We start from the raw sequence: 27,286 nt of genomic DNA on the forward strand, positions 1-27,286 counted from the left end.
GTGCACATTAATGCTTAAGTAATTACATTTTTTTATTTTACCAGGGAAGTTGACTGAGAACACGTTCTCATTTACAGCAACAACCTGGGGAATAGTTACAGGGGAGAGGAGGGGGGATGAATGAGCCTGGAAGCTGGGGATGATTAGATGGCAATGATGGTCAGAATGATAATTTAGCCTGGACCCCAGGGTTAACACCCCTACTCTTACGATAAGTAAGAGAAAGGTAACACAAGCTTCCTCTCTGGTTCCATTCCTCAATAGTAACTGGGTCATTATTGATTTGTGTGAATGCTGTCCCTGGACTTTAGTACCATATACAACTCTTTAAAATGACAATACTTTTCCCCATTTTATTTAACAAGAAACATATGCAAGTCCTTTATACTGCAAAACATATTTGTGTGCATTGTAGCAATTACTGGTGGCTAGCAAATTGGCTTGTCCCCATGGTGATGTGTAAATGTGTAGTGACATGTTTTGAGTAGATAATAGACATGTAAATTATTTTGAATTCCACGAATTAAACAAAAACATTGTATTTTATGTATAGATAACCCAGAAAACAAAGGTTTGACGGCACAAATTCATGTAGCATGTTTATTTTTCATTGGTATATCAATTAATTTCATTACAGTTATCCAAATACCTGAATCAATGACTAAAATAATGAATCTAGTGTTAAAAGACAATTTAATAAAACACATGTAGTCATTTCATAGCCTGTGTATAATCAAACAAGAATCCACCCAAAGTAATGGTGAAAACTGATCATCACACCATCTCTATCTGATACATGTACAGTTGAAGTCAGAAGTTTACATACACCTTAGCCAAATACATTTAAACTCAGTTTTTCACAATTCCTGACATTTAATCCCAGTAAAAATTCCCTGTCTTAGGTCAGTTAGGATCACCACTTTATTTTAAGAATGTGAAATGTCAGAATAATAGTTGAGAGAATGATTTATTTCAGCTTTTATTTCTTTCATCGCATTCCCAGTGGGTCAGAAGTTTACATGCACTCAATTAGTATTTGGTAGCATTGACTTTAAATTGTTTAACTTGGGTCAAATGTTTCGGGGAGTCTTCCACAAGCTTCCCACAATAAGTTGGGTGAATTTTGGCCCATTCCTCCTGACAGAGCTGGTGTAACTGAGTCAGATTTGTAGGCCTCCTTGCTCGCATATGCTTTTTCAGTTCTGCCCACACATTTTCTATAGGATTGAGGTCAGGGCTTTGTGATGTCCACTCCAATACCTTGATTTTGTTGTACTTAAGCCATTTTGCCACAATTTTGGAAGTATGCTTGGGGTCATTGTCATTGTCCATTTGGAAGACCCATTTAACTTCCTGACTGATGTCTTGAGATGTTGTTTCAATATATCGACATAATTTTCCACCCTCATGATGTCATCTATTTTGTGAAGTGCATCAGTCCCTCCTGCAGCAAAACACCCCCACAACATGATGCTGCCACCTCCGTGCTTCACGGTTGGGATGGTGTTCTTCGGCTTGTAAGCCTCCCTCTTTTTCCTCCAAACATAACGATGGTCATTATGGCCAAACAGTTCTACTTTTGTTTCATCAAACCAGTGGACGTTTCTCCAAAAAGTACAATCTTTGTCCCCAAGTGCAGTTGCAAACCGTAGTCTGGCTTTTTCATGGTTGTTTTGGAGCAGTGGCTTTTTCCTTGCTGAGCGGCCTTTCAGGTTTTGTTGATATAGGACTTTTTACTGTGGATATAGATACTTTTGTACCTATCTTCTCCAGCATCTTCACAAAGTCCTTTGCTGTTGTTCTGGGATTGACTTGCACATTTCGCACCAAAGTACATTCATCTCTAGGAGACAGAACGCGTCTCCTTCCTGAGCGGTATAACGGCTGCGTGGTCCCATGGTGTTTGTACTTGCGTACTATTGTTTGTACAGATGAACGTGGTACCTTCAGGTGTTTGGAAATTGCTCCCAGGGATGAACCAGACTTGTGAAGGTCTACAATTTATTTTCTGAGGTCTTGGCTGATATCTATTGATTTTCCCATGATGTCAAGCAAAGAGGCACTGAGTTTGAAGGTAGACCTTGAAATACATCCACAGGTACCCCTACAATTGACTCAAAGGATGTCAATTAGCCTATCAGAAGCCATGACATAATTTTCTAGAATTTTCCAAGCTGTTTAAAGGCACAGTCAACTTAGTGTATGTAAACCTCTGACCCACTGGAATTGTGATGCAGTGAATTATAAGTGAAATAATCGGTCTGTAAACAATTGTTGGAAAAACAACTTGTGTCATGCACAAAGAAGATGTCCTAACCGACATGCCAAAACTATAGTTTGTTAACAAGAAATGTGTGGTGTGGTTGAAAAACAAGTTTTAATGACTCCAACCGAAGTGTATGTAAACTACCAAATTCAACTGTATCTCCCAACTAATTCCCACAGAGAACTGCAGAGGGGCAACTGTCAGAGACAACTTGGTGTCAGAGCAAAACGTACTATATGGAGAGAAAAACAACAACATACCACACAATTTAGTATGTTATGTTACATTACATTACATTGGCCTATAACTGTAAAACAATTTGTAGGATGTATAGTATGTTACGAATTACATATCATACAATATGTTACAATTTTCTATACGTATGATATTTTACGAATTCCAATTTGTTGTTGCTAACATTAACATGGTAAGCAGACTATATACACAAAGGTATGTGGACATCCCTTCAAATTGTGGATTTGGCTATTTCAGCCACACCCGTTGCTGACAGGAGTATAAAAATCTAGCATACAGCCATGCATTCTCAATAGACAAACATTGGCAGTAGAATAGCCTTACTGAAGAGCTTAGTGACTTTCAATGTGGCACCGCCAGTTCATCAAATGTCTGCCCTGCTTGAGGACCGCCGAGTGCTGAAGCATGTACAAATTATCTGTCCTCGGTTGCATCACTCACAATCAAGTTCCAAACTGCTTCTGGGAGCAATGTCAACAAGAACTGTTCGTTGGGAGCTTCATAAAATGGTTTTCCATGGATGAGCAACAGCACACATGCCTAAGATCACCATGCGCAATGCCAAGCGTTGGCTGGAGTGGTGTAAAACTAAACGCCATTGGACTGACGCAGTGGAAACATATTCTCTGGAGTGATGAATCACGCTTCATCATCTAGCAGTCCGATGGACAAATCTGGGTTTGGTGGATGCCAGGAGAATGCTACCTGCCCCAATGCATAGTGCCAACTGTAAAGTTTGGCGGAGGGAAACTAATGGTCTGGGGCTGTTTTTCATGGTTCGGACTAGTTCCCTTTGTTCCAGTGAAGGGAAATCTTAACGCTACAGCATACAATGACATTATAGATGATTCTGTGCTGCCAACTTTGTGGCAACAGTTTGGGGAAGGCCCTTTCCTGTTTCAGTGTGACAATGCCTCCGAGCACAAATAGACGTTCATACACAAATGGTTTGTCGAGATCAGTGTGGAAGAACTTGACTGGCCTGCACAGAGCCCTGACCTTAACCTCATCGAACACCTTTGGGATGAATTGAAACGTTGACTGCGAGCCAGACCTAATCGCCCAACTAATGCTCTTGTGGCTAAATGGAAAAAATCCCCAGAGCAATGTTCCAACATCTAGTGGGAAGCCTTCCCAGAAGAGTGTAACCCGTTATTGCAGCAAAAGGGGGACCAAGTCCATATTAATGCCCATGATTTTGGAATGAGATGTTCGACGAACAGGTGCCCACATACACTACCGTTCAAAGATTGTTGTTTTTTGTCCATTAAATAACATCGAATTGATCAGAAATACAGTGCAGTCTCAACGTCAACAGTGAAGAGGCGACTCCGGGATGCTGGCCATCTAGGCAGAGTTCCTCTGTCAAGTGTCTGTGTTCTTTTGCCCATCTTAATCTTTTCTTTTTATTGGCCAGTCTGAGATATGTCTTTTCTTTGCAACTCTGCCTAGAAGGCCAGCATCCCGGAGTCGCCTCTTCACTGTTGACGTTGAGACTGGTGTTTTGCGGGTACTATTTAATGAAGCTTCCAGTTGAGGACTTGTGAGGCATCCGTTTCTCAAACTAGGCACTCTAATGTACTTGTCGTCTTGCTCAGTTGTGCACCAGGGCCTCCCACGCCTAATTCTATTCTGGTTAGGTCCAGTTTGTGCTGTTCTGTGAAGGTAGTACACAGCGTTGTATGAGATTTTCAGTTTCTTGGCAATTTCTCGCATGGAATAGCCTTCATTTCTCAGAACAAGAATAGAATTTCAGAAGAAAGTTATTTGTTTCTGGCCATTTTGAGCCTGTAATCAAACTCACAAATGCTGATGCTCCAGATACTCAACTAGTCCAACTTAGCACAGCTAAAAACGGTTGTGCTGGTTAACATAATTGCAAAAGGGGTTTCTATTGATCATTTAGCCTTTTTCAAGTTTATCACTTTAATCGCTAACACAACGTGCCATTGGAACACAGGTTGCTGATAATGGGCCTCTGTACGCGTATGTAGATTATTCATAAAAAAATCTGCCGTTTCCAACGACAATAGTAATTTACAACATTAACAATGTCTACACTGATCAATTTGATGTTATATAAAAAAGACAAAAAAAAATAGCTTTTCTTTCAAAAACAAGGACATTTCTAAGTGACCCCAAATTTTTGAACGGTATACTTTTGGTCATGTAGTGTAGTTGCAAAGTTGCTTATTAGCTCAAATTGTCCGTGATGAGATTTGAACACGCAACCGTTGGGTTGCTAGACTTTCATGTTTTTTCTGATCCACCCGACCAACCACTATCCTATTGTTTTTGCCTTAAAAGGGACATTTTCAAATGTTCCAACTTCATAATTATCATTCCCAACATCAACATATGTGAAAATGGCGCGTTTCGATTTTTTGGAGAAAGATGATTTCCAATGTCATAATTCTATAACACTCCCTTTCCTCTGCACAGTTCTCTCACATTGAGAAACAATAGCATAGAACACCTGTAATCCTTTCTTCTTCTTCTTGATCCAATTCACTGTTACCACTTCTTTTACGAGATGAGGATTAATCAATGGAGTGACTTTAATCTTAGCTGGTCTGAGAGAAGTGATGAGGCTTCTCTCCTTTATGTATACATTGATGTGTTTTTAAGGTAGCCAATCGGGAGAAACTCTTCCCACAGTCAGAACAGCAGTAAGGCTTCTCTCCTGTGTGTGTTCTCCGATGAACTTTTAGCTCAGTTGATGTTGTGAAGCATTTTCCACAGTCAGAACAGGAGTAAGGCTTCTCTCCTTTATGTATACGTTGGTGTGTTTTTAAGTTGCCCTGTTGGGAGAAACTCTTCCCACAGACAGAGCAGGAGTAAGGCTTCTCTCCTGTGTGTATTCGCTGGTGACATTTTAATATATCCAAATGGGTGAAACTCTTTCCGCAGTCAGAGCAGGAGTAAGGCTTCTCTCCTGTGTGTATTCGCTGGTGACATTTTAAGTTGCTCTGTTGAGAGAAACTCTTCCCACAGTCAGAGCAGCAGTAAGGTTTCTCTCCTGTGTGTGTTCTCTGATGAACTCTTAACTCAGCTGATGTTATGAAGCATTTTCCGCAGTCAGAGCATAAGTAATGCTTCTTTCCTGTATGTATATGTTGGTGGGTTTGTAAGTGGCTCTGTTGAGAAAAACTCGCCCCACAGTCAGAGCAAAAGTAAGGCTTCTCACCGGCGTGTATTTTTAGGTGTGTTTTTAAGTTGCTTGACACAGAGAAACTCTTCCCACAGTCAGAGCATGAGTAAGGCTTCTCTCCTGTGTGTATACGTTGGTGTGTTTTTAGGCTGCTCTGTTGAGAGAAACTCTCTCCACAGTCAGAGCAGGAGTAAGGTTTTTCTCCAGTGTGGACTCGCAGATGAACTGTCAGAGCCTGTGATGTTGTGAAACTCTTCCCACAGTCAGTGCAGGAATACAGATTCTCTCCTGTGTGTATTTTTAGGTGTACTTCTAGTTTTGATAGAATTGGGAAAATCTCCTCACAATGTGGGCAGTGGTGAGACCTCTTAACTCTGTGATCTTCCTGCTGTTGCTCTCTGGATGTAGAGAATGTCTCAACATGGTCTCCTGTGTGAACAACATCAGAAGAACCGGTCAGTTGGTGTGTTATACATATGACTTCATATCAGTAGGCTGTACAATACAGGAAATAAAGCTATTAGGGCTGTCCCGACAATTTAAAATAAAATCCTGGTCGACCGAGAGTCTTGTTTTCTTTCTTCCAAATGTTTACATTTTAAAACGTGTATTTTTTCATACATATGTGTTGAAATAAAATTACTCAAGAGGCAGACAGAGATCAATATAGCCTAACCAGAAGTAAAAAGAAAAAAATATATTCCCAACTCTCTTCCTCCCGCTGCTGCTGGCCTTCCGTTATGCTCCTGACGTTGCCGGTCGGCAACCTTTTCCAGACAGGCGTGAATCAGACTGATGTCTCATGTATCATACATTTTTTATAAATACAGTATCAATCAAGAGTTGACACACCCACTCATTCAAGGGTATTTCTTTATTTTTACTATTTTCTATATTGTATAATAATAGTGAAGACATCAAAACTTTGAAATAACACATATGGAATCATGTATTAACCAAAAAAAGTGAAATCAAAATATATTTTAGACTTGAGATTCTCCAGAGTAGTCACCCTTTGCCTTGATGACAGCTTTGCACACTCTTGGCATTCTCTCAACCAGCTTCATGAGGTAGTTACCTGGAATGCATTTCAATTAACAGGTTTACCTGTCTTCCAGCTTCACCTCAGATGGCAGACCAAATAAATGCTTCACAGAGTTCAACAGACACACCTCAACATCAACATTTCTGAGGAGACTGTGTGAATCAGACCTTCATGGTTGAATTGCTGCAAAGAAACCACTACTAAAGGACACCAATGATAAGAAGAGACTTGCTTCGGCCAAGAAACACGAGCAATGGAAATTAGACCGGTGGAAATCTGTCCTTTGGTCTGATGAGTCCAAATGTGAGATTTCTGGTTCTAACCTCTGTCTTGGTGAGACGCACACTAGGTGAACAGATTATCTCCACATGTGTGGTTCCCACCAAGAAGCATGGAGGAAAGGCTGTGATGGTGCTTTCCTGGTGACACTGTCATTGATTTATTTAGAATTCAAGTCGCACTTAACCCGCATGGCTACCACAGCACTCTGCAGCGATACGCCATCCCATCTGTTTTGCGGGATTATCATTTGTTTTTCAACAGGCAAATGACCCAAAACACACCTCCAGGAGTGATGGAGTGCTGCATCAGATGACCTGGCCTCCACAATCACCCGACATCTACCCAACCCAATGGTCTGGGATGAGTTGGAGCGCAGAGTGAAGGAAAAGCATCCAAGAAGTGCTCAACATATGTGGGAACTCCTTCAAGACTGTTGGAAAAACACTCCATGTGAAGCTGGTTGAGAGAATGCCATCGGATGGGGCCACAGTGTCTCCTGACCCCTCCTGTCTCAGTCTCCAGTATTTATGCTGCAGTAGTTTGTGTGTCAGGGGGCTAGGGTCAGTCTGTTATATTTGGAGTATTTCTCCTGTCTTATCCTGTGTCCTGTGCAAATTTAAGTATTCTCTCTAATTCTCTCTTTCTTTGTTTCTCTATCTCAGAGGACCTGAGCCCTAGGCCCATGCCTCTGGACTACCTGGCATGACGACTCCTTGCTGTCCCCAGTCCACCTGGCCGTGCTGCTGCTCCAGTTTTAACTGTTCTGCCTGTGGCTATGGAACCCTGCCTGACCTGTTCACCAGACGTGCTACCTGTCCCAGGCCTTTCAACTCTCTAGAGACAGCAGGAGCGGTAGAGATACTCTCAATGATCGGCTATGAAAAGCCAACTGACATTTACTCCTGAGGTGCTGACCTGTTGTACCCTCGACAACCACTGTGATTATTATTATTTGACAATACTGGTCATTTATGAACATTTGAACATCTTGGCCATGTTCTGTTATAATCTCCACCCGGCACAGCCAGAAGAGGACTGGCCACCCCTCATAGCCTGGTTCCTCTCTAGGTTTCTTCCCAGGTTTTGTCCTTTCTTGGGAGTTTTTCCTAGCCACCGTGCTTCTACACCTGCATTGCTTGCTGTTTGGGGTTTTAGGCTGGGTTTCTGTGCAGCACTTTGAGATATCAGCTGATGTTAGAAGGGCTATATAAATACATTTAAATATATTTTGATTTGTGTGTCCAAACTTTTGACTGGACCTGTATATAAGCTAATTATATATTTCCCGCTGCTCGATTTAAAAAAAAGCTTAGTAGACCAACAGTTTATCTATCGAACAAACAATTGACCAGTCGACTAAATGGGGTCTCAGTCCTAAAAGCTGTTCAACAGTTGAGGGCAAAAAGGGGATGAGTCATATCATCATCCACTCACTATCACAAGGGTTAGAAACTACACAGACTCATTTCATATCATCCTCCACTCACTATCACAAGGGTTAGTAACTACACAGACTATTTTCATATCATCCTCCACTCACTAACACAAGGGTTAGAAACTACAGGCTCATTTCATAGAACTTGTTCAAGGATGTGTTAGGTTTCATTCTGTAAATCTGTCATATCAATAACTTATGGAGGTCTAACTTATGAAGATAACGTATAGACAGAACCTGCTCTTACCATCATAAACAGATTCCCCAATCTCCTCCTCCTCCTCTTCATCTTTAATGTTGACATTCAGCTCCAGTGTTTGACTGCAGTCTTCCAGCTTCACTGATGTCATCTCTGGATCCTGCAGTGCAAACTGGACTCCACTGTCACAATCTGGACCCAGTGACTGTAGACTGGGTTTGTCTTCACTTTTGATGTTACCGGCCTCAGACATGATTGGAGTTGGCCTGTAGTAATGAAGAGAAAATGGCCCCCCCAAAAAAGTTGTCTTGAGAGTTCTGGTACTTTCTTTATTCTCAAAAAATGATATTAGATCAGGTAGCTAAACATTGAAAATAAACTATTTATTCATTTCACATTAGACAAAGTGCACACTTTAAATTACAGTGCACTTAACCTATAGTATATTTCCTAAATTCACAAAAATGCATAAATGACTCAAAAACCATTTAGTACAAGATCACAGTATGTTTCAGGCAGCACTATGTACTATTTTCCTGAATAACCTTGTCTTCACTGTATTATTTAACTCCAATTGTATTTTCTGTTCACACCATTGAAACATTTATAGATAAAGATGGAAACAACTGAATGTGTCTGAATATTAGTACTAGAGGTCGACCGATTAATCGGAATGGCCGATTAATTAGGGCCGATTTCAAGTTTTCGTAACAATCGGAAATCAGTATTTTTGGGCGCCGAGTTGCCGATATAAAAAAAGAAAAACATTCATTCAAACAGCACTTTCGTGTATTTTGCTAGCAGCTCTTCGTTGTGACTTCAAGCCTATCAACTCCCGAGATGAGGCTCGTGTAACCGAAGTGAAATGACACGCTAGTTAGCGCGCGCTAATTGTCGTTGTGTTGCTGGTTCGAGCCCAGGGAGGAGCGAGGAGAGGGATGGAAGCTATACTGTTACACTGGCAATACTAAAGTGCCTATAAGAACATCCAATCGTCAAAGGTTAATGAAATACAAATGGCATAGAGGGAAATAGTCCTATAATTCCTATAATAACTACAACCTAAAACTTCTTACCTGGTAATATTGAAGACTCATGTTAAAAGGAACCACCAGCTTTCATATGTTCTCATGTTCTGAGCAAGGAACTGAAACGTTAGCTTTCTTACATGGAACATATTGCACTTTTACTTTCTTCTCCAACACTTTGTTTTTGCATTATTTAAACCAAATTGAACAAGTTTCATTATTTACTTGAGGCTAAATTGATTTTATTGATGTATTGTATTAAGTTAAAACAAGCGTTAATTCAGTATTGTTGTAATTGTCATTATCACAAATAAAATAAAATAAAATAAAAATTGGCCTATTAATCGGTATCGGCTTTTATGGTCCTCCAATAATCGGTATCGGCATTGAAAAATCATGCTGGAGTCCTGAACCAATTAGTGTCATTCAGTTATTGGCCACTAGATGGCAGTGTTCAATATTTTAATATTTACAAACCATAGCACACAAGTTGAAGAAGACAGGGCACTAATAATTGGCTGATTACTCCTAACCCATAAGAATCCCCACACATTTGCCTCAATGACAATGTCCATGCTAAAACTGGTTACATAGAGGTTGAGTCTTCTATCCATCTCTATGCTCGATGCAGACACAGGCTGGTCCTGGCTGAAATACCGCCCTCCTCCTATGAACTACAATAGTCCCAGTAAGCAAAAAAACATCTAAAATACTTATTTTTCCAAACGTTGAAGTTAGATTCATTTTAGGTTATGACTGAAAGTTGAAAAGTCATATCTGCACATTTAAAATAAGTATTTTCTGTACGTTGAAATCAGTTAATTGAAAGTTGAAAAGACGTCTTGAGTGCACAACATTAGAGTAAAGTAGGGTACAACACAGTACATTAAACTCTACTATACCCAGGGCTCGGCGATATATACACTGCTCAAAAAAATAAAGGGAACACTTAAACAACACAATGTAACTCCAAGTCAATTACACTTCTGTGAAATCAAACTGTCCACTTAGGAAGCAACACTGATGGACAATAAATTTCACATGCTGTTGTGCAAATGGAATAGACAACAGGTGGAAATTATAGGCAATTAGAAAGACACCCCCAATAAAGGAGTGGTTCTGCAGGTGGTGACCACAGACCACTTCTCAGTTCCTATGCTTCCTGGCTGATGTTTTGGTCACCTTTGAATGCTGGCGGTGCTTTCACTCAAGTGGTAGCATGAGACGGAGTCTCCAACCCACACAAGTGGCTCAGGTTGTGCAGCTCATCCAGGATGGCACATCAATGCGAGCTGTGGCAAGAAGGTTTGCTGTGTCTGTCAGCGTAGTGTCCAGAGCATGGAGGCGCTACCAGGAGACAGGGCAGTACATCAGGAGACGTGGAGGAGGCCATAGGAGGGCAACAACCCAGCAGCAGGACCGCTACCTCCGCCTTTGTGCAAGGAGGAGCACTGCCAGAGCCCTGCAAAGTGACCTCCAGCAGGCCACAAATGTGCATGTGTCTGCTCAAACGGTCAGAAACAGACTCCATGAGGGTGGTATGAGGGCTCGACGTCCACAGGTGGGGGTTGTGCTTACAACGTTTGGCATTTGCCAGGGAACACCAAGATTGACAAATTCGCCACTGTGCTCTTCACAGATGAAAGCAGGTTCACACTGAGCACATGTGACAGAGTCTGGAGACGCCGTGGAGAACATTCTGCTGCCTGCAACATCCTCCAGCATGACCGGTTTGGCGGTGGGTCAGTCATGGTGTGGGGTGGCATTTCTTTGGGGGGCCGCATAGCCCTCCATGTACTCGCCAGAAGTAACCTGACTGCCATTAGGTACCGAGATGAGATCCTCAGACCCCTTGTGAGACCATATGCTGGTGCGGTTGGCCCTGGGTTCCTCCTAATGCAAGACAATGCTAGACCTCATGTGGCTGGAGTGTCAGCAGTTCCTGCAAGAGGAAGGCATTGATGCTATGGATTGGCCCGCCCGTTCCCCAGACCTGAATCCAATTGAGCACATCTGGGACATCATGTCTCGCTCCATCCACCAACGCCACGTTGCACCACAGACTGTCCAGGAGTTGGCGGATGCTTTAGTCCAGGTCTGGGAGGAGATCATCCGCCACCTCATCAGGAGCATGCCCAGGCATTGTAGGGAGGTCATACAGACACGTGGAGGCCACACACACTACTGAGCCTCATTTTGACTTGTTTTAAGGACATTACATCAAAGTTGGATCAGCCTGTAGTGTGGTTTTCCACTTTAATTTTGAGTGTGACTCCAAATCCAGACCTCCATGGGTTGATACTTTTGATTTCCATTGATAATTTTCATGTGATTTTGTTGTCAGCTCATTCAACTATGTAAAGAAAAAGTAGTTAATAAGAATATTTCATTCATTCAGATCTAGGATGTGTTATTTTAGTGTTCCCTTTATTTTTTTGAGCAGTGTAGAATTAATTTAAATGTATATTTTTGAGCTAAATTCCAAATGCCTGTATTTACTTTCATTTTCATGAGTGTTTATGTCCTCTTGTTGTCAAATTGTATTTTTGCTCCTCTGTGCCATGTGCACCTTCCCATTTACACCAGAGATCTGTATATAATGACAAGATGCACGTCTCCACCCTAACAATGGGAGTTGTTGTCCCAAAGGCAGGAAGGCAGGCAACAAGGTTAGGTCCAAAACAAGCCCATAGAAACACATTGGGCTTATTTTGGACAGAATTTGTCGAGAGTGAGAATTTAGCGAGAGTGAAACCTCTTGCTTCGCCTCTTTCTCAATGACTTACACACACCAAGCCCCTCCCCCTGACCTTCACGACAACAAATTTGTGAGATCACATCTTCCGCTCTGGCAAGCGGTTTAAAATAGCTATTTACATTTTTGGTTTAGTCCAAAATAATGGTTCATATTGACACCAAAACACATTGAGACATTATTTTACTGTAATAGAGAAGTTACCTTTTCTATCAAAACCCTTTTTATGTCTCAACTACTCAGATTGAGAGCAGAGTTACACTACTAAAACCAGGGTATCAATGAACATTTATTCTGGAAAATGAATGCTCAGTTTGTCTCGTACGGTATTGGTACTGCTAGCAGCATTTTAGCCAAAGGCATTTATACTAGCTGTCTAGTCTGTGTTGATTATTATTATACTTTTTTGGGGGGTGGTAGATCAGCTTTAATATTGCAGACAGATTGTGGCTTCTATCATTGTAATTGTCTGCATTTCCAATTCCCCATAAAAAAATGTAAATATACACAGTACCAGTCAAAAGCTTGGGCACACCCACTCATTCAAGGGTTTTTCTTGATTTGACTATTTTCTACATTGTAGAATAATAGTGAAGACATCCAAGCATTCTAACAATGTTTATTGTTGCCTAATCCTAATTTGAAATGATTCCACTAATTTGTATCAGCTCGCATTGCTTTCAATGAGGGTATTTTATGTTGAAGGCGAACCGCAAATTCCATTATTGTGGCTAATCGTTATTCTGGCTAATTTCACATAGCTCGGGACAAGCGGTACCATTGCTGCTTACATGAGGAGGACGGAGACGTTGGCCACATTCAGATAGAAATGTATTATGTAGAACAAACATGCCTCTGATTCTAAGGAATCATCTCAGTTCTATTCAGGCCATTTCTATCTGCAACTTTCCACGTGTTTGTACTGAAGATCCCCAGGAGAACACGACGGAGTTATGTATGAACCTGGAAAGCCTCATAAATGAATGTGTGGTGGACCCCGCTCCGTGTGCTTGTAAAATATTTTTTTATCGCGTTATTCACTCACTCGGTTTGACAGAGAAATTACACAAAACCTTTCCCAAACGTGATAATATCTCGAGGATTTGTTATATAATACGTTATTTCGATAATAGACTGTTTAAACGTGCTATTACATACCTGTAGTAATAAAGCGAAACGCACAACAACGTTCTGTTGTTTTCTTTACTTCGAAGAATGGTGGCAGGCAACCCGGAACTTCCTGTTTCCCACTACCGTAGTGCAACAGCGACATGTATTGGACTGATGGACTAACTACTGATAAAGCATGTAAAATATAAAGGGAACTTGATGAGCAAGACAAATAAACCTTGGTTCAAGAAAACTAAAGGTGTGTCTGTTTTAATGTTTAAGTTTTTCAAACATTACATATGCCTTGTACATGGTCTCTGTGGAAGGCCACAGAGATAATGCCAGTTGAATAATGTTTACATATCTTGCATTACTCATCTCATACGTATGTATTGTATAATATCTATTGCATCTTAGCCTATGCCGCTCTGACATTGCTTATCCATATATTAATATATATTCTTATTCCATTCCTTTACTTATATTTGTGTGTATTAGGTATTTGTTGTGGAATTGCTAGATATTACTTGCTAGATATTGTTGCACAGTCGGAACTAGAAGCACAAGCATTTCGTTACACTTAACATCTGTTAACCATGTGTATGTAATCAATAACATCTGTTAACCATGTGTATGTGATCAATAACATCTGTTAACCATGTGTATGTGATCAATAACATTTGATTTGGAAGATGAAGAACCTCATCCACCCGAGCCACGGCCTGTTCCCCCTGCTACCATGTAGCAAGCAGAGACGGTACAGGTGCATCAAAGCTGGGACAGAGAATGAAACTGCTTCTATCTCCAGGCCATAAGACTGTTGAACAGTCATCACTGATTTGATGTAGAGAATATTGGTGACTAGTAACTTGGCTTGTCCCAGTGTGGAGAGGTGTCATGACATGTATTGAGTAGAAAAATACAGATATATTTATTTGAAATTCATGAATTAAACAAAAGCATTACATTTACTGTAAAGATAACCCCCAAAACTACAATGATTCAGTAGATCAAAAGTTACAGTACTCTAGCAGGTCTCACAGCTGCTTATGCTGACAAAACATGTTAGAGAATAGGTCAGATTTAGCTTTGTGATGCTCATTTCAACTTCCTGTCTTGTTCAGCTTCAGAAAAACAGCAAATATGTCACTTGAAACATTGTTTTTTGGTAATTCATTTTCCAAAAGAGAAGAGTTTGACCAGTACAAATGTACAAACTTTATTTTTAATTTGCAGATAAATTAAGCAGGTATCAGTGAATACTGATCAGTAAAGAAAGGCTAACATTCTATAACGCTCCATTGCCTCTGCACAGTTCAATCACAGTGAGAAACAATAGGATTACAATAGAGTGTTCTACGATTTCTTGATAATTAAGTGAAGGAATGATTTTAATCTTAGATAGTCAGAGAACTGATGAGGAATCTCACATTTATTTATATGTTGGTGTGTTTTTAAGTGGCCATGTTGAGAGAAACTCTTCCAACAGTCAGAGCAGAAGTTTTCTCCTGTGTGTGTAATGTTGGTGTGTTTTTAAGTTGCTTTTCTCCAGTGTTGAATGTTGAACTGTCAGATCCCTTGATATTTTGCAGCTCTTCCCACAGTCAGAGCAGGGATAAAGATTCTACATTGTCTGTATTTTTAGGTGTATTTTTAGCTTGATAGAATTGGAAAATCTCCTCACAACGTGGGAAGTGGTGAGACCTTTGAGCTCTGTGATCTTCCTGTAGTTGCTCTCTGGATGTAGATAATGTCTCAACATAGTCTCCTGTGTGAACAACATCCAAAGAACCAGTGTGATGTACATTTCAATCCCCAAAAAATATAAAGCCTTTTTACATCTGCAGTTGTCACAAAGTGCTTTACAGATACCCTAACCTAACGTATAAGGTGTAAAAAAAAAAAACATTTTTGGTACCCTTCCCCAGATCTGTGCCTCCACACAATCCTGTCTCTGAGCTCTAAGGACAATTCCTTTGACCTCATGGCTTGGTTTTAGCTCTGACATGCACTGTCAACTGTGGGACCTTATATATAGACAGGTGTCTGCCTTTCCAAATCATATCCAATCAATTGAATTTACCACAGGTGGACTCCAATCAAGTTGTAGAAACATCTCAAAGATGATCAATGGAAACAGGATGCACCAGAGCTCAATTTCGAGTCTCATAGCAAAGGGTCTGAATATTTATGTAAATAAGGTATTGATGTTTAATTTTTTTTTTTATATATCTAAAAACCTGTTTTCGCTCTGGCATTATGGGATATTGTGTGTAGATTGTAGAGTGGAAATCTGTGGTAGAGAAGAATGTATGACAATTGAGACACTACGTCACCCTATTGAAAGATTAGTGGAATCTGTGTGGGTAGCTGGACAGGTACGATGACTGACAGTGAAGGTGAACAGGTGGTCAAGTGTCAGGTGACAGAGGAATGGATGAGACTGAGGCAGGAATTCGTGGATTCATGGACGCACAGAACTTCTGGATCAGACAGAGTTAAGGAAGAGAAAGCAGTGAGATCAGGCGATGGCAATATTCTCCTTTTATGGAGTTGATATCTGTCTGACATTTCCACCTGACCTAATTAAAGCGCCCCTGGCCCAGCTGAGTAAATGGCAATGAATTAAAGGATTATTCCACCAACTCCATGGGCCTTTTCTTCAGCCACCTTGGAAATGTGTTAAAATTCCACACTCCTCAAAAAAGGCTCATTGCTCCCCGTCCTCTGTCATCTCAGGGAGAGGAATTAGTCGGGCAACTGGCCTGATATATGTCCGGTTCTTCACCTGGATCTCCACTGATCTAACTAGTCCATCGGTTCCAGGCATGGTCTTAGTGATACGGCCCACCGGCCAGGAGGCTAGAGGCAGCTGAGGGTCCACCAGCTAAGATCTGGCTGTGTCGCCACCGGCGTCTGCCAACGAGGTTGGTATCAACATACATGGTTTGAGGAAGTGACGCATCTCGGCGTCCCATCAAGGGCATATTTGGTGTAACCGGATCGGGGTCAGTGATGTCTGCAGAGAGATATCCCAAGGGTTTAGAGGTCAGAATCCCTTCCACCTCTATCAGGACGTACAAGGGGACAGTTTGGTCCCCTAGTACGACTCGTAAGGCCCTCTTTTTCAGATTTGATCTCTTGCTCCCATGTTCCTCCAAAATGAGGAGCTCCTGGAGGGTTAAATTTGAATGAGATTTGTTGGTCCATCAGCTGATCCTGGAGGCTGGGTTCCATAGCTTGGAAGGCTTCCTCCAACCTGGCTTCTTTTGCCTTGAAGTTCGTACCTCTGTCAGTCAGGGTCTCGTAGGGTTTCCCCCGTCGGGAGATAAACCGCCGTAGGGCCATGACAAAGGCATCAGTATCCAAACTCTCCAGTAGGTCCAGGTGGACACATCTAGTTGTCAAACACTTGAATAGAATGCCCCAGCGCTTTTCCACATGGCATCCTAGCTTGATCATCAAGGGGACAAAGCAGTCTACTCCTGTTGACCAGAAGGGTGGTTTAAGGAGGCGCAAGCGAGCAGGGGGTAAATCTGCCATTTTGGGCACCGTGGCTCCGGCCCGCCATCTCTGACATTCTACGCAGGCATATTGGTGCTTACGAATGACTCCTCGTCCTCCAAATATCCAGAACTTCCACTTCATCTCCCCATAGACCCTCTCTGGCCCTGGGTGGAGAAGCCTCTCATCATAACTCTTAATGAGGAGCCTGGTAAGAGGGTGTCTGGAGTCAAGGATAATTGGGTGGATAACTCCAAAACTTCTGCTTGGCGCAGCCTCCCCCCGACTCTGATCACTCCAAGGATTTGATCATATTCTGGGGCGAGAGAGAGAAGACGGCTCTCCTTAACAACTTCCCTACCGGCTTTCAGAGCTTTTAACTCCTCAGGGAAGCTAACTGCTTGTGTATGCTGGAGGAGTAGTGTCTCTGCCGCGAGGGAGGTGGGTATAGAAGCCACCCCATCTGAGGTCTGGTTTGTGGCGGCGATCAGATCCGGCAGTGTTTGGGATTGTGCTAGGTCAGTGAGCGCTGTTGTTGGTTCCGTAGAGATGCTGTAGCATTGGGCGGACTTCCTTAACTCGTGAGCTTCAGTTGGTTGTGGAGCGGCCGCATGCCTGGGAGCTGTCGGCCACTTGTTCTCTGGTTGGGACAACCCAAGCTCCAGCGATGGGGTTGAGCCAGTTCCTGAAGGGTTTACCACGAGTAACGTCATCAGCAGGATTGTTTATGCTATCAACATACCTCCAGTCCTGGACTTCTGTTAGGTCTTGGATTTCTGCAATGCGAGTTCCGACGAACACCTTATACCTGCAGGACTCAGGTCAATACAGTGGTTGAATCACTCCAGTAGATGACCCTTTGCATTGGCAAGGTGAGCTCGGCTCGCAAGGTAGAGGCCAATTGGTCTCTGGAAAGGGCAGCACTGAGTTCCAGCCTAGGCATTGACAACTGCTTTTGGGGGCGACCCTGGACCTGGCCATGACAAAGGATACATGGGTGTGGCCTGTCTTATCCTCCAACCATGCGGCCAGGTCTCTGAGAGCATAGGTGCTTCTCAAGCCCTCTCTCAGGATGCCCTTGTTCAAACAATGTTCAATGAAACTGTCTCTGAGGTACACTGGAAGTTTGATAAGAAGCCTGTCCATGTGGGAGCCACATTTCAGCGATGAAGTAGTTATCATCATCATGCTTTCCATAGTTTAAGCCTGTAGCTACCAAGGCCTTGCTAACTAGTTATTGTGTTATCCAGCTAGCTATAAAATTGCATGCTAACACGAAAGATTTGTATAACTAACCCAAGATAGACTACACACTGTTGTTTCCAATGGGGGACTTTTATTATGAAGGCGACCCATAAATTATACTGTTGTGAATACTCGTTATTGTGGCAAGCTTCACACAAAAGTGAGCCCAGCTAGCTAGCGAGTAGCGACCATAACATAGCTATTTGCCAGCTTTATGTTAGGTAATTTAGCTACAGTGGCTAGTAAAGGTTAGAAAACTATCTACCGTGCTAGCTAATCCAAACTAAATCCAAACGTTAGCATGCTACAGTTATGGCTCTTCCGTTAGCTAGCTAGCCTTCCGTTAGCTAGCTAGCCTTCCGTTAGCTAGCTAGCCTTCCGTTGGCTAGGTAGCTGCCAAATGCTAGCTAGCTAGTTATCTAACGTCCTATGCTAAATCGTCCAGCACTATTCATGTATTCCCAAAAGGAAACGAAACAAATTGCATGGAAAACGTACCTTTCTCTCTTCTGTCTTGACGTTGTTATCTTGTCTATAACACTCTTTTTCTTTCGCGGAAATCTATCATGTCCAGATTTTGCACACTGACCTTCTCGACTCCTGTTCTAAAGACAATCATGTACTTTTTACTCCATACATTTTCCATGACACCCAAAAGTACTCATTACAGTTGGAATGCTTAGCAGGACAGGAAAATGGTCCAATTAACACAGTTACCAAGAGAACAACCCTGGTCATCCCGACATCCTCTGAGGGAGGGATGTAAATTATGTCTGAATGTTGGAGTGTGCCCATTGGCCATCCATAATTATTTTTCAAATTGTGCCATATGGTTTCCTTAATATAAGGAATCTGAAATTATTAATGCTTTGCCTTTTGCAACGTAAGTATATTTAAAAACAAATATTTTTAGACTTTTAGCATTTTACTGTGTGACTTTCTATTATTAAGGTATCTTTACTCAAGTATGACAGCTGGGTACTTTTTCCACCACTGGCTATTGGTTCACTGTAATTACAAGTAAGTACCCTTCAAGATAGACTTCATTATCACCGGCCAAATCCTGTTTAACACCTAGTAATTACATTGTACTTGTGCAGATATTAAATATACTCTGTGTTGTACTAGTGTATTTGTTATGTCACTTCCACGGGCTTTAAATTGAGGGCCAGGTTGTCAGGGTGGGTAATGTACAGGTACACATGAATTACTCCTAAAGATACACTTCATTTTAAATAGCTAAATCCTGTGTAAGAACTAGACATTACATTGCCTAAATACAAACATTACATGTGCTTTGAATGTTTCTTATTCCTCATCTGGAATGACACTTGTATTATATTTGTTTTCGTAAACTCAACCAAGTTAACCCAGATCGGACGCTTTATTTTGGGGGCTAGTGCTAGCAACAGCGTTGACTGTAGATATATTTTGAACAGTGCACATTAATGTTTAAGTAATTACATATTTTTTTATTTGACCAGGGAAGTTGACAGAACACGTTCTCATTTACAGCAACAACCTGGGGAATAGTTACATGGGAGAGGAGGGGGGATGAATGAGCTTGGAAGCTGGGGATGATTAGAGGGCCATGATGGTCAGAATGAGAATTTAGCCAGGACCCCAGGGTTAACACCCCTACTCTTACAATAAGTAAGAGAAAGGTAACACAATCTTCCTCTCTGGTTCCATTCCCCAACAGTAAGTGGGTCATTATTGATTTGTGGTGGTAATGCTGTCCCTGGACTGGTACCATATAAAACACTTCAAAATGACAATACTTTTTCTTTCATTTTATTTAACTGTTATTTAATAAGAAACATATGTAAGTCCTTTATACTGCAAAACATCTATTTTGTGCATTGTAGCAATTACTGGTGGCTAGCAAATTGGCTTGTCCCCATGGTGATGTGTAAAGATGTAGTGACATGTTTTGAGTAGATAATAGACATGTAAATTACTTTGAATGCCATGAATTAAACAAAAACATTGTATTTTCTGTATAGATAACCCAGAAAACAAAGGTTTACCAGCACAAATTCATGTAGAATGTTTATTTTTTCATTAGCAGATCAATTAAGTTCATTACAGTCATCCAAATGCATTAATGATCAATGACTAAAATAATGAATCTATCTAGTTTTAAAAGACAATTTAATAAACACGTAGTCGTTTCATAGCCTGTGTATCATTAAACAAAAGTTGTTGTGTAGTAAAAAAAGAACTGACACCATCTCTAGCTGATACATGTGTCTACTAGCTCATTTCCACAGAGAACTGCAGAGAGACAACTTGGTGTCAGAGCAAAGTGTACTATATGTTAAAAAAAAACAGCACACTATTTAGTATTTTACAGTATGTTATGTTACATTGGCCTATAACTGTAATACGATTTGTAGGATGTATAGTATGTTACTTAATTACATTTCGTACAATATGTTACGAATTTGCTATACGTATGATATTTTACGTATTCCAATTAGTTGTTGCTAACATTAACATGGTAAGTAGTTGCATGCTAGGCTAACATGTTAAGCAGACTATATATACAAAAGTATGAGGACACCCCTTCAAAATAGTGGATTTCTCTATTTCAGCCACACCCGTTGCTGACAGGAGTATAACATCGTGCACACAGCCATGCATTGGCAGTAGAATGGCCTTAATGAAGAGCTTTGTGACTTTCAATGTGGCACCGTCAGTTCATAAAATTTCTGCCCTGCTTGATCTGCCCTGTTCAACTGTAAGTGCTGTCACTGCGAAATGGAAAGGTCTAGGAGCAACGGCTCAGCCGTGAAGTGATAAGCCACACAAGCTCGAAACACAGGACCGCTGAGTGCTGAAGCATGTAAAAATGGTCTGTCCTCGGTTGCAACACTCACTATCAAGTTCCAAACTGCTGCTGGAAGCAACGTCAACAAGAACTGCTCGTTGGGAGCTTCATAAAATGGGTTTCCATGGCCGAGCAGCAGCACACATGCCTAAGATCACCATGCGCAATGCCAAGCGTTGGCTGGAGTTGTGTAAAGCTCACCGTCATTGGACTGATGCAGTAGAAACATGTTCTCTGGAGTGATGAATCATGCTTCCTCATCTAGCAGTCCGACGGATGAATCTGAGTTTGGTGGATGCCAGGAGAACGCTACCTGCCCCACTGCATAGTGCCAACTGTAAAGTTTGGTGGAGGACAACTAATGGTCTAAAACTAATGGTTTTTCATGGTCCGGACTAGTCCCCTTAGTTCCAGTGAAGGGAAATCTTAACGCTACAGCATACAATGACATTATAGATGATTCTGTGCTGCCAACTTTGCGGCAACATTTTGGGGAAGGCCCTTTCCTGTTTCAGCGTGACAATGCCACCGAGCACAAATAGACGTCCATACACAAATGGTTTGTCGAGATCAGTGTGGAAGAACTTGACTGGCCTGTACAGAGCCCTGACCTTAACCCCATCGAACACCTTTGGGATGAATTGAAACGTTGACTGCGAGCCAGACCTAATCGCCCAACATCAGTGCCCGAACTCACTAATACTCTTGTGGCTAAATGGAAAAAGTCCCCACAGCAATGTTCCAACATATAGTGTAAAGCCTTCCCAGAAGAGTGGAGGCCGTTATTGCAGCACAAGGGAGACCAAGTCCATATTAATGCCCATGATTTTGAAATTAGATGTTTGACGAGCAGGTGCCCACATACACTACCTTTCAAAAGTTCGGGGTCAATAAGAAATGTCCTTGTTTTTAAAGAAAAGACGTTTTTTTGTCCATTAAAATAACATCAAATTGATCGGAAATACAGTGCAGTCTCAAATTCAACAGTGAAGAGGCGACTCCGGGATGCTGGCCATCTAGGCAGAGTTCCTCTGTCCAGTGTCTGTGTTCTTTTGCCCATCTTAATCTTTTCTTTTTATTGGCCAGTCTGAGACTGCCTAGAAGGCCAGCATCCCGGGGTCGCCTCTTGACTTTTGACGTTGAGAATGTTTTTTTTTTCAGGTACTATTTAATGAAGCTACCAGTTGAGGACTTTCTCAAACTAGACATTAATGTACATCTTGCTCAGTTGTGCACCGGGGCCTCCCACTCCTCTTAACATTCTGGTTAGGGCCAGATTGCTCTGATCTGTGAAGGGAGTAGTACACAACATTGTACTAGATCTTCCGTTTCTTGGCAATTTCTCCCATGGAATAGCTTTCATTTCTCAGAACAAGAATAGACTGACGAGTTTCAGAAGAAAGTTATTTGTTTCTAGACATTTTGAGCCTGTAATCAAACCCACAAATGCTGATGCTCCCGATACTCAACTAGTCTAGTTTTATTGCTTCTTTAAATCAGCACAACTGTTTTCAGCTGTGCTAACATAATTGCAAAATGGTTTTCTATTGTTCAATTAGCCTTTTTAAATGATAAACTTGTATTAGCTAACAACACAACGTGCCATTGGAACACAGGAGTGATGGCTGCTGATGATGGGCCTCTGTACACCTATGTAGATTTTCCATTTTAAAAAATCAGCTGTTTCCAGCTACAATAGTAATTTACAACATGAACAATGTCTACACTGTAATTCTGATCAATTTGATGTTATTTTAAATGGACAAAAAAAAAAGATTTTCTTTCAAAAACAAGGACATTTCTAAATGACCCCAAACTTTTGAACAATATACTTTTGGTCATGTAGTGTAGTTGCAAAGTTGCTTATTAGCTAAAATGCTAAAGTTGCCCGTGATGAAATTTGAACACGCAACCGTTGGGTTGCTAGACTTTCATGTTATATGCTGACTCATCCATCCACCCGACCAACCACCATCCTATTGTTTTTTTCCTTTAAAGGGACATTTTAAAATGTTTCAACTTCATATTCATCATCCCCAGCACCACCCCAACATTAACACATGTGAAAATGGCGCATTTCTATGTTTTGAAGTAAAAAAAAGATGGAGGAAGTTGATTTCCAATGTCATCATTCTATAACGCTCCCTTTCCTCTGCACAGTTCTCTCACATTGAGAAACAATAGGATTACAAGTGTTCTATGCTTTCTTCTTCTTCTTGATCCAATTCACTCTTACCACTTATTTTATGAGATGAGGATTAATTGATAGAGTGACTTTAATCTTAGCTGGTCTGAGAGAAGTGATGAGGCTTTTCTACTTTATGTATACATTGATGTGTTTTTAAGGTAGCCAATCGGGAGAAACTCTTCCCACAGTCAGAGCAGTAGTAAGGCTTCTCTCCTGTGTGTGTTCTCTGATGAGATTTTAGCTCAGTTGATGTTGTGAAGCATTTTCCACAGTCAGAACAGGAATAAGGCTTCTCTCCTTTATGTATACGTTGGTGTATTTTTAAGTTGCCCTGTTGGGAGAAACTCTTCCCACAGTCAGAGCAGGAGTAAGGCTTATCTCCTGTATGTATTCGCTGGTGACATTTTAATATATCCAATCGGGTGAAACTCTTCCCACAGTCAGAGCAGGAGTAAGGCTTCTCTCCTGTGTGTATTCGCTGGTGACATTTTAAGTGGACCTGTTGAGAGAAACTCTTCCCACAGTCAGAGCAGCAGTAAGGCTTCTCTCCTGTGTGTGTTCTCTGATGAACTCTTAACTCAGCTGATGTTGTGAAGAATTTTCCGCAGTCAGAGCAGAAGTAATGCTTCTCTCCTGTATGTATATGTTGGTGGGTTTGTAAGTGGCTCTGTTGAGAAAAACTCGCCCCACAGTCAGAGCAGAAGTAAGGCTTCTCCCCGGTGTGTATTTTTAGGTGTGTTTTTAAGTTGCTTGATACGGAGAAACTCTTCCCACAGTCAGAGCATGAGTAAGGCTTCTCTCCTGTGTGTATACGTTGGTGTGTTTTTAAGCTGCTCTGTTGAGAGAAACTCTCCCCACAGTCAGAGCAGGAGTAAGGTTTTTCTCCAGTGTGGACTCGCAGATGAACTGTCAGAGCCTGTGATGTTGTGAAACTCTTCCCACAGTCAGTGCAGGAATACAGATTCTCTCCTGTGTGTAGTTTTAGGTGTATTTCTAGTTTTGATAGAATTGGGAAAATCTCCTCACAATGTGGGCAGTGGTGAGACCTCTTAGCTCTGTGATCTTCCTGCTGTTGCTCTCCAGATGTAGAGAATGTCTCAACATGGTCTCCTGTGTGAACAACATCAGAAGAACCTGTCAGTTGGTGTGATATACATATGACTTCATAACAGTAGCCTGTACAATACAGGAAATAAAGCTATTAGGGCTGTCCCGACAAAAAAATGATTCCTGTTCGTCCGAGAGTCTTGTTTTCTTTCAACCAAATTCTTTAATTTTAAAAACATGTATTTTTCCATACATATGTGCTGAAATAAAATAAACTATATGGAGGCTATTGAGCTTGTCTGATGCTTTAAGCAACTTAAAAATGCAACTTAAAAATGAAGACACACAAAATACTCACAAAATCAATATAGTGTAACCAGAATCCTCTCCTCCTCCCGCTGCTGCGTTATGATTTTCGTGGAAGATTTTCATTTAATTTACAATAAAGTCTTCACATCTCAAATCAATGACATGTGGTTAATTAAAATTATATCTAAATTAAAATGAATCTAAAAGTAACTTCTATTGCCAATATGTAAAAATAGCCTACATAAAGCCAACAAATAAAAACATTGCAATCTGCAGGTAGAACATACCCTGATGAAAATAGATATCCTATGAATCAAATTGGCTGCACATGGCCTGTCAGCAACAAACTTGAAACATAATATCAACTAATCATTTGGTCTGGCCTGTGCTAGCAAACTTGCAACATTGTATAAAATATTATGGGCCCTTAGAGTTTCCCATGCCAGTGAGCTCCAGACAGACAGAGCTGTAGGCTATTTTGGGCAAGCGATAAGAAGTAATCTGGTAGGCCTATTTTATGACGTTTCTACTGGATCAGAGCATTACATTTTTCCTCTTTCATGCTGAGTGGTTATCAAAAGGGAGAGAGAGATGGAAAGATTGTTCAAATAGGCTACATTGAGGAACTATTGTCATTCTCAATGGATATAGAAACAGACTTTGTTTACTTGCTGTTTGAGGTGAAGACATTTTTTGTTGGAGAAACTCCACAGTGACGGTGAGTTAAGACAATCAGGAATAGTATCAGATCCCCAAATGGGCACATTTATAGGCCTACATTTGCACAGAGGCCAGCTAGCCTATAGGCCTACTTCAATGTGTAATCAGGTCAGGTAGCCAGGTAGCCTATAGGCCTAGTGTAATCAGCCTACTTCAATGTGTAATCAGGTCAGGTAGCCTATAGGCCTACTTCAATGTGTAATCAGGCCAGCCTATAGGCCTACTTCAATGTGTAATCAGGTCAGGTAGCCTATAGGCCTACTTCAATGTGTAATCAGGCCAGCTAGCCTATAGGCCTACTTCAATGTGTAATCAGGTCAGGTAGCCTATAGGCCTACTTCAATGTGTAATCAGGTCAGGTAGCCTATAGGCCTACTTCAATGTGTAATCAGGTCAGGTAGCCTATAGGCCTACTTCAATGTGTAATCAGGCCAGCTAGCCTATAGGCCTACTTCAATGTGTAATCAGGTCAGGTAGCCTATAGGCCTACTTCAATGTGTAATCAGGCCAGCTAGCCTATATCTCTAATCAGGCCAGATTCTCTATGTGTAATCAGGCCAGATAGCCTATATCTCTACTTCTATGTGTAATCAGGCCAGCTAGCCTATATCTCTACTTCTATGTGTAATCAGGCCAGCTAGCCTATATCTCTACTTCTATGTGTAATCAGGCCAGCTAGCCTATATCTCTACTTCAATGTGTAATCAGGCCAGCTAGCCTATACCTCTACTTCTATGTGTAATCAGGCCAGCTAGCCTATATCTCTACTTCAATGTGTAATCAGGCCAGCTAGCCTATATCTCTACTTCTGTGTAATCAGGCCAGCTAGCCTATATCTCTACTTCTATGTGTAATCAGGCCAGCTAGCCTATATCTCTACTTCTATGTGTAATCAGGCCAGCTAGCCTATCTACTTCTATGTGTAATCAGGCCAGCTAGCTATCTCTACTTCAATGTGTAATCAGGCCAGCTAGCCTATATCTCTACTTCTATGTGTAATCAGGCAGCTAGCCTATATCTCTACTTCTATGTAATCAGTAATCTCTACTTCAATGCGTAATCAGGCCAGCTAGCCTATATCTCTACTTCAATGCGTAATCAGGCCAGCTAGCCTATATTTCTAATTCAATGCGTAATCAGGCGGGCTAGCCTATAAGCCTACTTCTATGTGTAATCAGGCGGGCTAGCCTATAGGCCTACTTCCTAGTGTAATCAGGCCAGCTAGCCTATAGGCGTAATCAGGTGTGTGTCCTTACTCAACATTGACAGGAGCACTCTTTAACAAAAGACAAAAAATTACTTGTAAACTCGTAAATGGAAGGAAATGCACCAAAACCTTTCTCACAAGTGTAGCCGAGGTTGTACACTCTACAAACAATGTGTCCACTCCTACAATGACAAGACTGCAATAATAATATATTGAATGCATTACCGTAACCAAACAAACATTGTAGATTAAAAATGATGGGAATTAACGGTAGGCTAAATGTACTACTGGTGATAGTGGTGTGCCATGCCCTCCGCAATGGACTAGTCCACCCAGACAGACAATGGACTAGTCCACCCAGACAGGCAATGGACTAGTCCACCCAGACAGGCAATGGACTAGTTCACCCAGACAGGCAATGGACTAGTCCACCCAGACAGGCAATGGACTAGTCCACCCAGACAGGCAATGGACTAGTCCACCCAGACAGGCAATGGACTAGTCCACCCAGACAGGCAATGGACTTGTCCACCCAGACAGGCAAATGGACTAGTCCACCCAGACAGGCAAAATGGACTAGTCCACCCAGACAGGCAAATGGACTAGTCCACCCAGACAGGCAAATGGACTAGTCCACCCAGACAGGCAAATGGACTAGTCCACCCAGACAGGCAAATGGACTAGTCCACTCAGACAGGCAAATGGAC

The 27,286-nt window shown here is 41.5% G+C and overlaps 3 protein-coding genes across 4 annotated transcripts in view; 1 reads left to right on the plus strand and 2 right to left on the minus strand.

Moving 5' to 3' along the window:
- The window catches only part of LOC135536804 (zinc finger protein 585B-like), a 110,355-nt gene that overhangs the window by 65,548 nt on the left and 17,521 nt on the right, over positions 1 to 27,286 (plus strand). The window lies entirely within an intron of this gene.
- LOC135536809 (gastrula zinc finger protein XlCGF52.1-like) overlaps positions 587 to 27,286 on the minus strand; it is a 171,545-nt gene continuing 144,845 nt past the window's right edge. The window contains exons 1-3 of one of the 2 annotated variants that reach the window (XM_064963044.1): positions 13,575 to 13,696; positions 8,682 to 8,899; positions 587 to 6,101 (exon numbers count right to left, since the gene is read on the minus strand). In XM_064963044.1, the coding sequence (XP_064819116.1) occupies positions 5,086 to 6,101; positions 8,682 to 8,886 (1,221 nt within the window). In that variant the 5' untranslated portion in view covers positions 8,887 to 8,899; positions 13,575 to 13,696 and the 3' untranslated portion in view covers positions 587 to 5,085. Of the gene's footprint in view, positions 6,102 to 8,681; positions 8,900 to 13,574; positions 13,697 to 27,286 lie in introns of those variants that run through there. The other variant, XM_064963045.1, reaches the window with a different exon arrangement.
- Positions 20,315 to 25,214, minus strand: LOC135536820 (gastrula zinc finger protein xLCGF3.1-like). Its single transcript, XM_064963071.1, has 2 exons — positions 25,199 to 25,214; positions 20,315 to 24,472 (listed from the first exon to the last, which is right to left on the minus strand). The coding sequence occupies exons 1-2, from the start codon at positions 25,212 to 25,214 to the stop codon at positions 23,391 to 23,393; spliced, it is 1,098 nt and encodes a 365-aa protein (XP_064819143.1). The 3' UTR covers positions 20,315 to 23,390.

Source organism: Oncorhynchus masou, unplaced genomic scaffold, assembly GCF_036934945.1.
Source record: "Oncorhynchus masou masou isolate Uvic2021 unplaced genomic scaffold, UVic_Omas_1.1 unplaced_scaffold_666, whole genome shotgun sequence".
NCBI lineage: Eukaryota > Metazoa > Chordata > Actinopteri > Salmoniformes > Salmonidae > Oncorhynchus > Oncorhynchus masou.